This window comes from Leptonychotes weddellii, chromosome 13 (genome assembly GCF_054177405.1).
Source record: "Leptonychotes weddellii isolate Sample4059 chromosome 13, ASM5417740v2, whole genome shotgun sequence".
In the NCBI taxonomy this organism is placed as follows: Eukaryota; Metazoa; Chordata; class Mammalia; order Carnivora; family Phocidae; genus Leptonychotes; species Leptonychotes weddellii.
The window spans coordinates 79,352,882-79,366,348 of NC_138381.1; the positions used below are offsets into that span (position 1 = coordinate 79,352,882).

A 13,467-nucleotide genomic window follows, 5' to 3' on the forward strand; every position below is an offset into this window, starting at 1 on the left:
CGCTCCGGCCGCCGCCGCCCTTCTCACGAGACGCGCCCGTCTGCGCCTCGGCCCGCCCCCGCGGCGTCCCTATTGGCCGCCGCCGCCCTTCTCGCGAGACCTGCCCGCCACGCCTCGGCCCGCCCGCCCGGTGCTCCCATTGGCCGCAGCCGCCGGGACTTCCGCTTCTGGCCGGAAGCCCGGCCGGGGGGTGGGCCCCGCTTCCGCCGTGAGTGGGGCGCTGGGGGCTCGGCGTTCCCACCCGCAGTATTTAAAGCGGAATGGCGCCTGGCACTCCCAAGCGTCAAGCCCCCGGCCACGGAAACGTAGGCCCTTGTTGGCCCCGGACTCTGCCCGCTCTCCAGGCTGATTTGCGAAGCTGGCGCCTGCCCCGGGCTCCTGGGCGCCCCGGGACGGGGTTTGTCTGCAGGCGCACGGCTGACTTCGGGGGCTGATGGTTCTGTGTTGTGCGCTGCCCTGTGCGCGGTGGACGGCGAGCGGCACCCCTGGCCTCCGCCGTGCGCCGGGTGCCGGTTCCACGCCCGCTCGCCGGGCTGGCAGCCACGCTGTCGGCAGGCATTCCCAGCGGTCCCCACGAAGGACCGCTGTCCCAGAAGCCAGGCTCAGAGCCTGTGTCCTTGTCACACGGATGGCTTCCCGCTTCCCTTCAACCCTCAGGTGTCCACTCCCTGTAAGCGTTTCGCGACCGTCCCGTCTAAAGTGGGTCGCGCCCCCATCCCAGTGCCCTGTCGCAGTGTCTCCGTGGCACCTGCCGCGGGTTTTGTGTCTTCCTTCGCCCCTTTCCCCGGCGTGTACTGGTCCCCACAGGTCCGAGCTCCACAGGGGCAGGGTTCTAATGTGTCTTCTTCCTCACCGCGCCCAGAGCACCTGCAACAGTGACCGGCACGTGGGGGAGTGGAACAGTGTCCGTAAGAACTGGCCCGAGCGTGGCTTCCGACGTGGGACCCACGGCTGAATGATGGGACTAGCGCGGGACCGGTGCTTCTAACTTCCTCTGTCTTCAAGGCCAGCTGAGAGAAGCATGGAGCCGTTACCTGGGCAGTGGGCTTGCAGGTAGGTCACCTGGATAAGACGTCCTTCCTTGAAGTAGCATGTATTCACTTCTTTATGTTCCTAAGTGAGTGACCCCTAGACTGATGCCCCCAGCAGGCAGTAAATACTTAATATTTAAAGAGGGAATCATCGAACGCCAGTGTAGGACCTTCACACCCAGTCCATTGATGCCAGTCATCCCCAGCCCTTAGCTCAAATGTCACATTTCTGTTCCTCCCAGAACAGGGCGGATCCCTTTTCATATGTCATTAGGGTACCCTATTCGATTTCTTCACAACACCGTATTAATTAATGATTATGTATTTTGTGAAATGATTTAATATCTGTCTTCCAACCTGGGAGGGCTGTGATTTTGTTTGTCCGTTACTGTATTCCAAGAAACTAGCACAACCCCCGCCAATGATAAATACATGTGGGAATGAATGAGTGAATATTTGTTGATTTTTAAATGGTGCCAAAAGAGCATTTTATGTTCTTTTTTTTTTTTTTTTTTGAGACTCCCCTGATGTTCTAAAGTGTACGTTAGTATCCTAATTTAACTGAAGGGCAAGGCACTTAAGATTTCTGTCCAGGATCACACACGTAGTAGGCAGTAGAGCTCAGTCTTAAATAAAGGGTTTTTACTCAATTCCTAGTACAATGCAGTGCATTTTCCACATTCTGGCTGGAACATGAGACAGATCCTCCAAGTATTTGTTAAAAGACTGACAAAACTGACACTCTCTGGCAAAGTGCAGAGTAAATATGGGGGTAAAAGTGAAGCCATTTGACTTGGTTCACGTGATGATTTAGTGTGAAGCTCCGTCTAATGCAGATGTGCCATCTTGGATGACGCAGACTAACTCAGTTGGATTATCTCAGCTGAGAAGTGTAGAGCTAAGTGAATAAAGTGGGTGTGGCAGTTACAGAGGTCAGGATGTACCCTGAGGCACTTTGAGCAGTTCCTGGTCCTGGGGAGGAAGCTGGGTGTACCCTGCAGTCTCTGACACCATGAAGTTGCAAAAACAGTCCAGCAGGAAGAAATGGTTTGGTTTGTTTGCAGGGTTTTGTAAAAACCACTCTGAGAATGTGACAGAGTATCCCTGGCCAGGTCTGGGCCTGAGCCTTAGGAAGGTCTCGCAGCTTCTCCTTTGGTGCCTTGGAAGCCCTGAACCACCATGGAAGAAGTTCAGGCACCTTGCCAGAGAGACCACGTGTCGAAGAAGAGTCTGCAGCTGTTGAGAGGAGGTCCCCATCATCCCAGCCGACCTGCCGGCCCAAGGAAGCCACTCAAGGCACCCACAGCAAGACCAGCAGAAACTGCCCAGCTGAGCCTCAGCCCAGGTGGCAGAATTGTGAACAAATGAAATACTTGTTATTTTGAACCCCTAAGTTCAGGGCAGGATTGTTAGGAAGCATCGGATGATGAAAACACACCTGTCTTCTCCCATGGCCATAATCTGCTGACACCAGGTAGCAGTCACTGTCTGATGTGGGGCATACACTTTCCAGCTTACTTAAGGCCCGCTCACTCTCTGTTGTCTTATTTTCTTACCGCAGAGAATTCTTCTCTCTTCACACTGTCTGGCGCACTAGCCGGTAGCCACGTGTGGCAGTTTGAACTTAAATTACTACAAGTTTAATAAAATGAAAAGTTCTGTGCCTCAGTCACACCAGCCACATTTCAGGTGCCCAAGAGCCTCCTGCGACTGGTGGTTACCCCGGTGGACAGCGCAGTATAGATCACCCCACCTTTGCAGAAAGTTCCATCCGACAGCGCTGCCTTATACGAATGTGCAGTGTGCACCCTCCTGTGCTTCCAAACAGGATTCCATTCGGCTGTCTGCTCTCAATTTGTGCTGCCCCCCTCCCCCTTGCTCCCCACCAGCTACCCATGCAGCTCAGGAAAAGCTAACTTCATCTTTGTTTCTGGATCTGACTATTCAGAACCAATGCTGGTCTCTCCTGCCTCTTCACAGTGACTGGTGTGGAAACCCAGACTGTAACCATTCAAGACAGGACATTCCCCCAGGGCCCAGCAGAGCACAAATGACATGAATTGGCCCAGTCAGCCAAAAGAAAGGACTCTTGTTCCATGACTGTAACGGAGACACACTCTTCCAAACTGGGCATGAATTCGGGAGCCGGGAGCCCTCACTGCTGCTGGCAACTGCCTCACAATCATGAGCCGAGCCAGCTCAGGACGTGGATGGCACGTGGAGAATCAGGGAGAAGTCAGATAGTAAAGATCATAAAGCTTACACTGTTCAGGCTCCTGTGTTGGGTTTTCTGTTACTTGTAGCCCAAAGCCACCTGTCATGGCAAGCAGGAAAATAAAAGAATAAGAGAGGGCAGCCTGATTTTTTCCTCGCACTTGGTCCAGTTTGCTCGTAGAGTTTCTGCCTGGCCCATATAATCAGTGTGTTTTTAGCCCCTGTGCTAAGCCCCAACGATGATAGCGCTAAAGAGCTGATGTAAGTTGACTCTCACCACTTTATGGTGTAAACTTGGAATATGCCCCTGTTCCTGAAAGTAATCGTGGGAGTCTCTCCTTTGCACCTCAAATAAATAAGTACGTGACCTAACTCACACAGCTGGCATGTGGACAAAAGGTAACCTGGTCTTACAAAGTACAGTTTTGTGAGCAGTCCCTTCACCTCAAGGGCTCTCTGGGAAATAGGACCTTACTGCAAGGTCGCTTGTGGTGTGGACTGGAAGGCTCCGTTTGCTCTGATGCAGGACCTTTCCTTCTCCGTCACTACCCTGTCCCCTGTCCCTGCTCAGTGCAGAGCCCAGAGGAGATGCTATCTGATGGAGTGAATTCAGAAACCAGTGGGGACCGAGGACATTTCAGGGGCCGTCGACTTTTTCGTGGTGTTCCTGCTTCTCATGTCACATCTGCGTGGCTCATCCTGTGCCACGGTATAGCTCTATCTGCTGGCTCATAGTTTCTGCTTTCTCAAAACGTGGGTCTACAGGTGGCCATCCTGGACGTCCTGTGCCTTCTGTACATCACTAACCAGCCCTCCTCCACCTGTCATCACTGCTCAGTGTCAGTACGCATGGCCGATGCTTCTGCTGTCCTGCTTCCCCAGTTGCATCCCAGGGACCACGACAGGCCCAGCACATCTCTGCACCAGGCCACAGTGTGACGCATCAGCTGCATTGAAGTCAGGCCATCCGTCCATCTCTTGACTCTCCTCGGGTACAAAGTTGTTGTAAGTTCTGGTTGTTTATGGGAGTCCCTGTTGTCACAGTTCTGTCTGGCTGCAAAGCATGTAGGTAAAAGCAGAAAATATGAGAAGTAAAAACAGTCAACCTGTGGGATGGAGTCAGGCCTTATTTTCTTGAGCCCAAAACAAAGTCACACTAACCTGCTGTTGTGAGAATTAATTCAGCTTTCAGAATGACTTGTGTTTTATTTTTACAGGGCAGATGAGAGTGTGTGGCCAGGAAGATGGGTTTTGGTTTGACTTTTTTCAAACACTCGTTTTCTTCGACCCTTGTGAGCAGCAACCTCTACTTCTTGGGTTCCTTTTCTCCTGTGCTTTAAATCGCCATGAGACATCTGCAACAGGCAGGCATTAACCGACGGAAAGGGGGAGGGAGGAGAGAGAAAAGGAACTTCTGCTTCCTTCCTTTTGAAGAAGTGCAAGACATGGGGCTGCACCTGCCCATTCTCTTTCAATTCCCACTCTTACAGTTCCTTGTAAATATCTCCATTCCTATCGCTGTGGTAAAACAGCCAGCGGCCACAGCATGTTTGTGTTTTAGATTGGGCCTTACAGAAGAGGTCCGTGGAGATGAACACGAAGGACGAACACTGAAGCATGTGTGTGAAATGATTCAGCTTGTGGTTCTAAGGGCATGCCCAACACATGGAGAAAAGAAGGGATTATTCAGTGAATTCTGTTGGGGTGAGCGACTATACACAGGGGAAAAACAGGCTTCACATTTCAGACCAGCATAAATTCCAGCATAAATTTTCTATCAAAAGCATTACATGAAACTATTGGCAAACAGAAAATCTCAAAGCAGGGAACGCTTTCCTAAGCCTAACACCAAGGCCATAAGCCATTATAGAAAACATTAATTGTTTTGGGGTTACATAAAAACTTAAAACTTATTTGCATAAAAAAGGATAAGTGCAGTTGGCAGCAAACAAACTTTAAAAATACTTGAAATACGTATGACAAAGTTAATGTCTTTATTTTGTAAGTTCTTGGAATCTTACGGGATTTCTTGGGTAAATATCCAATATATAAAACCGGCAAAGTGAATGTTCGGGCGTCGTAGAAGAGAGCGGTCCTCTGGTGCTGCTCAGCATCTCTTCTGCTAGGGGCACCTCGCTTTTCAGCTCCTGGGGTGGTGCAGGCAGGACTGGCTGTCCCCTAGGCTAGCTGTGATCATGGTCATGTGATCTAAGCCCATCCAATGTCAGGATTCCATCTGTTGAGCTACAGTGATTGGCTCAAAGACGGACCCCATTTTGGTCTAATCAGAGCTGATCCCTTGACTTATTCTGGAGGACCAGGAATGAACTGTTCCTTCTGCTTGATTTGTAATTCTAAAGATAATAAGCCTAGAGTTGCCAGGGGCCATCTTGTAAAACTTAGGAATGAAACAACTCAGAAAAGAGTAGGGATGAAGAGAGAAAGACCTTGTTTGAAAAAGACATGTTCCAGGTCCAGGTTCTGCCTGTCACCTAAAGTAGCTTTTGTCCTGGACATTTCAGTTGTGAGCCCGTGACTTCCCTTTCTGATTAAACAATTGTGACTTTCAGTCCCTTGCGATTGGAAAAGTTCCAGCTAATAGAAGCAATACATACACATGCACACACACACACGGGAAGAAAATGCCCTTCAAGGGGAAAAAAAAAAAGTCAAGTTACACCAGTAATTTAAAAATGCAGAAAGAGGGGACATGTCACTTGAGCTGAAAAACAGTCAGTGTTGGCAATTGTTGGGCAGTCAAGTGAGGGTACTCATAAATGGTCGATGGAGAGGTAAATTTGGTACAACGTTTCTAGAGGGCAGTTGACTTTATATCAAAACCACGTTTGCCTACACTCTGAATGTGTAGTACCGCTGCTAGGAATTTAAAAATGCATGCAGAGACGGAGCTGTAAAATGTTCATCACAGTGTTGCTTCAAATAGCAAAAAAAAAAAAAAAAGGAAGCAGCAAGGCACTGATTAAATTATAGTGCATGGGTACACTGGGATACTATGTAGTCATTCAAATGATGCAGGATTCTGAGGTGGAACACATTCAAGATCTACTGTGTTGGTTTTCTATTGTTACAAAACGAGTTACCACAACTCTGTGGCGGCTCAGGCAACGCCCAGGTCAGCTCACAGCTGTGGGAGCCACCGGCTGGGCATGCTGGCTGGTTCCCGGCTCGGGGCCTCGAGCGGAAGTGAAGGTGTGGGCTGGGCTGAGGTCTCATCTGGAGCTCTTTGCCTGGGATCGCGGCCGAATGTAGTCCTGTGAGGTGGGGAGGAGAGGCCCACTTCCTGCTGGCTCTCAGCTGGGGGCTGCTTGCAGCCCTGAGCCCATCCGCGCTCTGTACATCTGGCCACCTTTGGCCCCAGTGCCAGCCGCAGAGACTCCAGAGCATCCCTCACACCGGCGTTTTGGAGACATCAGGAAATGCCCAGCGCCGTTCAGTGACTGCGTGAGACTCACCCTGTACGACCTCCCTATTCTAAGGGCGACTAATTTGGAAATTTAATCTACAGATTCTCTTCACCTCATCACCTGGATGGGCATTTGATTGAATAACTGGAAGAAGGCATAAATCAGGAGGCTGGAAATCTTAGGGCCTTGTTAGAACGTTGCCTGCCATGGGGCAACCCTGTCGGGACCCCTCTCCTGAGAGCTTTTTCTGTATCCTTGCTTAATAAACTTCTGTCGCTTTACTCACTAAAAAAGGGGGAGAAATTGCCTACCACGATTATTAAGTTTTAAAAAAAAGCAAATAACAACAAAAAACCCATATAAAGCATTTTTGCTTTTTGTAATGAAATAAACACAAAGCAAAGCAATACGAGTCGTCACCAACAACAGGGTGCTGTGTCCCTGGGTCTGTAGGGCGGGGCTGAAGGGACTGTAGAGTCTGTACGGTCCACACCACTTTGGGAGACGTGTACCTTCTCGAATCTCCCGTTTCTCCTGTAAAGTGCTGAGGACAATAGTACTTGCCACCTGGGGTTGGGGGGAGGACTGAGAGAGGGATACTGGAGAGTGCTCAGGGCCCTGCCAGCTGTGTGATTGGGCACCATGATTTGTTCATTGAGTCTGGAAAAACTTGAGACCAAAGTATTCATAGTGGTTATCTTAGGGCGGTGGGATTCTGTGTGATGTTACCTGGGTGTGTTAATCATATGTGAGTGTGTAATATAAATGAAAAAGGGGCGCCTGGGTGGCTCAGTCGGTTAAGTGTCCAACTCTGGATTTCGGTTCAGGTCATGATCTCAGGTCATGAGACAGACCCCTGCGTCAGGCTCTGCACTCAGTGGGGAGTTGCCTTGAGATTCTCTCTTTCTGCCCCTCCCACTGCTCACATGCTCACGCTCCCTCTCTCTCAAGTTAAATCTTAAAAAAAAAAATAGTAAATGAAAAGTTTAAAAGAATAAACACGGGTCAGTGCTTACAACAGGGTGTTGTTAGCAGCAGTTAACTTCTGATGCGCAGTGATGGGACCTCCGTCTCCCGCATCATGAGAACCGTGAAGCCCTAGAGCTGCAGCAGAGCTCTCAGACGTCCTGCCCCAGTTGGCAATGAGGAGAAGCTTTGGGATGAGCGTCCTTGCGCTGCAGAGCTAAGAACACAGTACGCCCCACCTTCAGCACAGCGATGGGAAGAAAGGCCCACTTTTTTGCCAAAAGCTCAAAGGGAAAATCGTTTAGTTCTGGTTGACTTCCCCATGTTCCTTAAGCAAGACTGGAAGAAACTAGTTACTTTAGACCAACAGCTTGCCTTTGTATTTGGTCACATTCAAGTGCTGTCCGTGAAAGACAGGAGGAGAGAGCATAACAGTTCTGCCTGCGCCTTCTGTATTTAGGAAGATCTCTCTCCCTCTCTGTCTCCCCCCCCCCACCCCCCGCTCACACACATACACACATCCCATAGTTGTAGTTCTCAGTATGGTGGGGAAGAATGATCCTACAGAGATTGGAATCTGCTAGAAAAAGAGAAGGAGAGTGCCCCACTTGTTAATGTCATGAAGGAAAAAAAGAAAAAGAAAAAAAAGATGTGCTGATTTTTATCATGAGCCATTTCTAAAGTCAATATGCCCATGGTGCTCTCCCCTGAAATGCTATCACTTTTATACAGGGTAGATAATACACTTTCATTTTCCTTGGTGCCATGAACTAGAGAAATAGTCTGAGTGAACACTATGATGACAGAAAAAACAGATTTTGCTTTACATCTATTTTAAGACCCTTATATTAGAAGCATCTGGAGAAATCTTATGAGAGGCTTACAACCTTTTCTGTTCTAGCTGTGCCCCCCCCCCAGTAATTATTTCTATATTATCCCATAATAACACATTTTTTGTCTTTGTACCCTTTTCTATTATCTACTTGGGAGAATCATAAAAGACTTCACCAAAATGAACTAATTAGCTATGATACTGTGTAGTCTTTCTCGTCTTATAAATGGGTAAGCTGAAGCAATGAATGAATAAAGTAATGGGCCCTCAAAGGTCTGTCAGAACCTCTTACCTTACAGGCGTATTTCAGAAAAATCCAGTAAAAGTGAATTTCAGCCTAGGAAATCCTATTGCAGCACTGACTTCCATTAAAAAAATCAGGAATGCATTATCATAGGAATAAAATTTCACAGTAGTGCACAGTCAGTGATTTCATTTAATTCAGCAAACATCTCCCAAGTGCCTTCTCCACCCACAACATGGTCCCAGGCAAGTGGAAGTTGGAGCATGAGTGCGCTCAGACCCCTGGAGACGAAGGGGCTGGCTGCTGATTGCTATGCAGACAGGGACCAGTATAGGGGAAGGGACAAAGAGCCATGGGGGTAGACGTGGGGAATAAATAGTCCCTTGTGCGGGAGTCAGGGCCTTCATACACACAGTCATTTTTGAAATGGGCCAGTTGGTGGGTCAAGTGGTTGCCCCGAAAAAGATATGTCCACATCCAGGTGCTTAGAACCCGTGTTCTCTCTTAGTGACCATTTGATGCAGGGCGACAGTGCGCCCAGCTAAGACTGTACTTCCCGGCTGCCGTGGGTGGGAGATGTGGTCCTGAACTCTAAGATCAAGGCCTCGGCCGTGTGACTCTCCAGGAGGAGCCCCGAAATGCACCATGTTGGGTACACCCTTCTGCCCACCCTCCCCGCAGCCTGGAGCCTGACTGATGGGCTGGGCTGCGGCCGTCATGCTGCACTTTGCGGCCCTGTTGAGAACAGAGGCTGGACCCTGGGATGCTGGACTTAGAAGCCTGGGTCCCTGGTGACGGAGGAGCCACGAAATACACTTGAGCTTCTTCACAGTCAGGTGGAGATCGTGAAGGAATTGCAGCGAGCCTCCACCACCGTGGTGCGCTGAAGAGCTCAGCTCCCCTGTGTCAGACTGAACCAGGCGGCTCGACTGGTGGGACTCCAAGGCCTGGGTGCTGGCCTGCAGAAGCCAGGACCGGGCGCTGTCAGTGCCTCAGGGTTTGGGTTCCGAAATTGAAACTCAGAACAACCAATCACAAGTAGCCAGCCAGGCTTTCAGCTGGAGCCAATTAACATACTTCCTTTGCTTCAGCATTTTCCCTGGGAAAGTCTCTCCTGGAGCTCCTGCCCCTCCCCCACCAGCCATTTCCAGTTCAGCGGTGCTCCATGGAGTCAACTTTGGCTCAAATAAACTGAAAAAAATCTTACTATGCCTCAGTTTATCTTTTAACACATCTAAAGGGGACAGACAGCTCCTTCTTAGATCTAGTGGATGGTGGAAATGGTTTAAGATCGCCGCATCTCTGATTTTTCAAGCCATTCCAGAGACCCTGGTCCTGATCCCCCTGGGGCAGAATGACCACCCTGGTGCCAGTGAGGCCGTCCATGGTTCCTGAGGGAGGGCATCTGCAGTCACCGCTGGTGCCAGTCCCCAAGGGAGCAGACCTACGGTCCACCCGTGATCTGGTTCCCCTGGGAGGGACCCGAGGAACCCCTGGGGCTGGTCCGGTGGGAGCGGTCCTTGTACAAATGGCCCCGCGAACCCCGGGGCCCCGGTCCCCGTGGGAGCGGCCTCGCGCTGCCCCCTCCCCCCGGCTTCCCGCGCGCCGGGAACCCAGTGCCAGAAGCGGCGAGCGCGGGCGCGGCCTCCGGAGCGGCGGGCGGGACCGACCCAGCGCCACCGCTCGCCGCCCGGGCGCCCGCCCGTCCCCCTCCCCCCGGTCCGCGTCCCCGCCCCGGTCCGCGCTCCCGCCCCCGGGCCAGGTCCGCGGCGGCGGCGGCGGCGGCAGGCGGTCGATGGCCGGGCGGCGGCGGGGACGACGGCGGCATGCGGCTCCTGTTCCTGGCCGTTCTCCGGCGGCACACGGGCAATGCCGTCACGGCCGAGCGCGTCCGGTAGGTGCGGGCGCCGGCGGAGCATCGCCTTGTGCGCGCGGGGCGCTTGCCGGGGCCGCCGCGACCGCGCGCCCAAACGGACGGGCCGGCGCGCGGGGGCCTGGGCGGGCGCGAGGCGGCGGGGGGCGCGGGGGGCGCGGGGGGCGCGCAGGGCCCGGCCCCAGCCCGGGTGCCCCGGCCCCGCCTGGACGCGGCTGTCCTCACGCGCCCCCGCCGGCCTCTGGGGTTGTCTGGGGGCGGGGGGGGACCCCGCCTAGGACCCGGCACTAGGACAGGACGGCGGGGAGAAGGCGCTGCCGGGGCTGCCGGGCTGCTCCGCACGCACATCTTCCGCGCCCGGTTCGTTGATGCTTTCCGTGCATTCGGAGCGCCCTAGGCTTGGGGACTCGGCGAGGAGAACCGAGGTCAGGTGTGCGTGACGCTTGCATTGCCGTGGGGCAGAAGCCAGCAAAAGCGCATGCATGTCTGCCGTGACCGACGCAATGCATATAACCTAACGGGGTGAGGGGCTGCTCGCGCACGGGAGCTGTTTCAGGCAGGGAGGCCCCGCGGAGGCCTCCGTGCCTAAGTGACGTTTGTGCAGAATCCTGAGGGCGAAGGAGGGTCCCTGGAAGCCTGGAGCTGGGGAGGGTTTCCAGGCCCAGGGTGCAGCAAACGTGCCAGCGCTCCCTCGTCCTGTCCTTCGGGTGGGCCCTGCTGTGCGAGGGGGCCTCCCTCCTCCGCTCCCAGCATACCCTGTTCCATCCTCCTCCTCCTGTGCGCTCACCTTCTCAACACTTAACCTTCTGCTGCAGTGATCTTGTCATATGCTTACTGGTGCTTTTTCTCTTCTCCCCTCTGCACTGTAAGCCCCTCAGGGCACGCACAGACCAGATAAGTGCCGGAAGCTTAATGGAGAGTTGTGGTGGTTGTTTTTAACTGACTTGCTTCATGAAATTTCTCAACTTACTTCCCCTCAGTGGGTCTGCTTCCCCATCATTAAAATGAACGACTTGGGGCAAAGCCAACGCTTTAATGTCCCTTTCCACTTAAAGATGTTACAGTTCTCCTCCAGATTATAAGTGGCAATGACTGATAGAGGATAAATCAGTTTTCTGAGGTTTACGATTAGGATTTCACAATGAGGATTTTCAGCATACAGGTTTATCTTCAGTCTAATTTCAGTGCCCCTGCTTTCACTCATGGGCACACAGGGGGAGGAAGTGCCCTGCGGCCTCTGCGCTGATGAAGCACATTCTAGCAGGGGAGAGAGACTACGGCAGTCCGCAGAATTAAAGGAGGCAGTTTCAGATGGTGGTTAGGGCCACAGGCGGGCCGGGCTGGGAGCCGTTCTGACTTGGTGATAGTTAAGCTCAGACCTCTGTGACCAAAAGAAGCAGCTCGCTCCGATCGGGGAAGATGGTTCGGGAGCAGGTAATAGCAAGAGCACAGGTCCCGAGGCCAGACGGAGGTTGACAAGCCTGAGAAGCAGAAGGCCAGGTCCTCTGGAACCTCGTGCTTCCGGTGGGGGGGGGGCGGGTAGGGGGGGCAGTGCCGGGAAGGGGGGTCAGAGAGAGATGCCAGATCCTGCTAGGGAACTAGAGAAAGCATCTCTTTGTTTAACATTTGCTCCCGACGTGAACTGTACATACTCTCGTGCATATGTGAACCCCAATATTCCAAAGGCCCCTAGGCGCCCCCAGCCAGAGGGCCAGTAGGAGAAGTAGGCAGGCGTGGCCATGGGGACCGCTGACATTTAGCAGGGGTGCAGGCCCCTTGAGCTGCTTGTCCTTGGTTTTCCTGGCTGTGCACGAAGCGTGACAACAAGGGCTCTTTGTGCTTTGGTCTCTTCAGAGCCAGCCTTGTCTCCCCTTCGCTCTAGAGGGAGCGCAGAAAAGGAAAAATCAGTAGTTGCCAAAGACATCTTGGGTCCTGTGAAAGCCGAGGCTCCTTGAGGAAAGAATGCCAGGTGTCCTGGAAGGGGAGGGGACAGGGGTTCCTATGGTGACAGACATTCTTGTGGAGCTAGAGCATCTCCTCACACTTTCCCTGCCAAAGACCCCTCTAGCCCTCAAGTGACCCTGGGCCGTGGGGGAGGGAGCCCCCCAAATGAATAAGATTGGAGTTCCCTTCAGTCTAGCAGAGGAGGGGTGTGAGTTAGATAAGATTGGACTTTAAAAAGAAGACGTGGGTCCATTCTTGGGCATCTGTTTGTAGTTGTAAATTAACGCCGGGTCCGTAAATAGCATTGCGGGATCCTGATGAGTACACGGATGGGGAGGCACAGGTGGCCTGGGAGCATGTAGGCAGGCGACCCCTCCCAGGCTAGAGGTGGGAGAGACTTCTGGGCATCACAGACTGATGAACGACACGAGCTCCAGAGCAGGGCTCCCCGCCTTCCTGTGCGGGCCCCCCGGCAGGTGAGATGGAGGCCAGGTTACGTAGATGCTTAGCCGCTCAGTGTTCTTACCCACGAAGAGGGGATGCAATTACCTGCCTCACAGGTTTGTTACGAGCATCAAACATGAGTTAATATATTTTCAGTGTTTAGTACGCATTTAATAAGTGTGAGCGATTCATGATACCAGGGACCCTAACTGGCCAGGTGGGCACGGGTTGGTGTGAAGGGAGGTTGGGTGTCTCAGGCGAAGGGCCAGTAGGTGGGATCAAGGGGGAGAGCAAGTCCTCTCCTATCTGACTTGTGTGGCCTTAGCAATGCCAAATGCGCTAGATGAATGATGCCCAGTGGGATCCGGGGCTGGCAGGATGTGCAGAGGAGGGAGGAATGATTTTGCCCCTGGGGGACATTGGGCAGTGTCTGGTTGTCATGCAGGGCGTGAGGGGCCCCTGGCGTCTCTTGGGTAGAGTGCCCAGGATGGCCC

The 13,467-nt window shown here is 52.7% G+C and overlaps 1 protein-coding gene and 1 long non-coding RNA gene across 6 annotated transcripts in view; one reads left to right on the forward strand and one right to left on the reverse strand.

Moving 5' to 3' along the window:
* The first annotated feature begins 156 nt into the window (after positions 1 to 156).
* Positions 157 to 13,467, forward strand: part of GLT1D1 (glycosyltransferase 1 domain containing 1) — an 82,662-nt gene continuing 69,351 nt past the window's right edge. The window contains exons 1-2 of one of the 5 annotated variants that reach the window (XM_081802407.1): positions 157 to 699; positions 863 to 1,053. In XM_081802407.1, the coding sequence (XP_081658533.1) occupies positions 1,022 to 1,053 (32 nt within the window). In that variant the 5' untranslated portion in view covers positions 157 to 699; positions 863 to 1,021. The other 4 variants (XM_081802410.1, XM_081802411.1, XM_081802408.1 and 1 more) reach the window with 4 other exon arrangements.
* LOC145716878 (uncharacterized) lies at positions 8,887 to 11,653 on the reverse strand. The gene is made up of 2 exons (XR_014139834.1): positions 11,389 to 11,653; positions 8,887 to 9,671 (listed from the first exon to the last, which is right to left on the reverse strand). It is a non-coding gene; the product is annotated as an uncharacterized LOC145716878 (long non-coding RNA).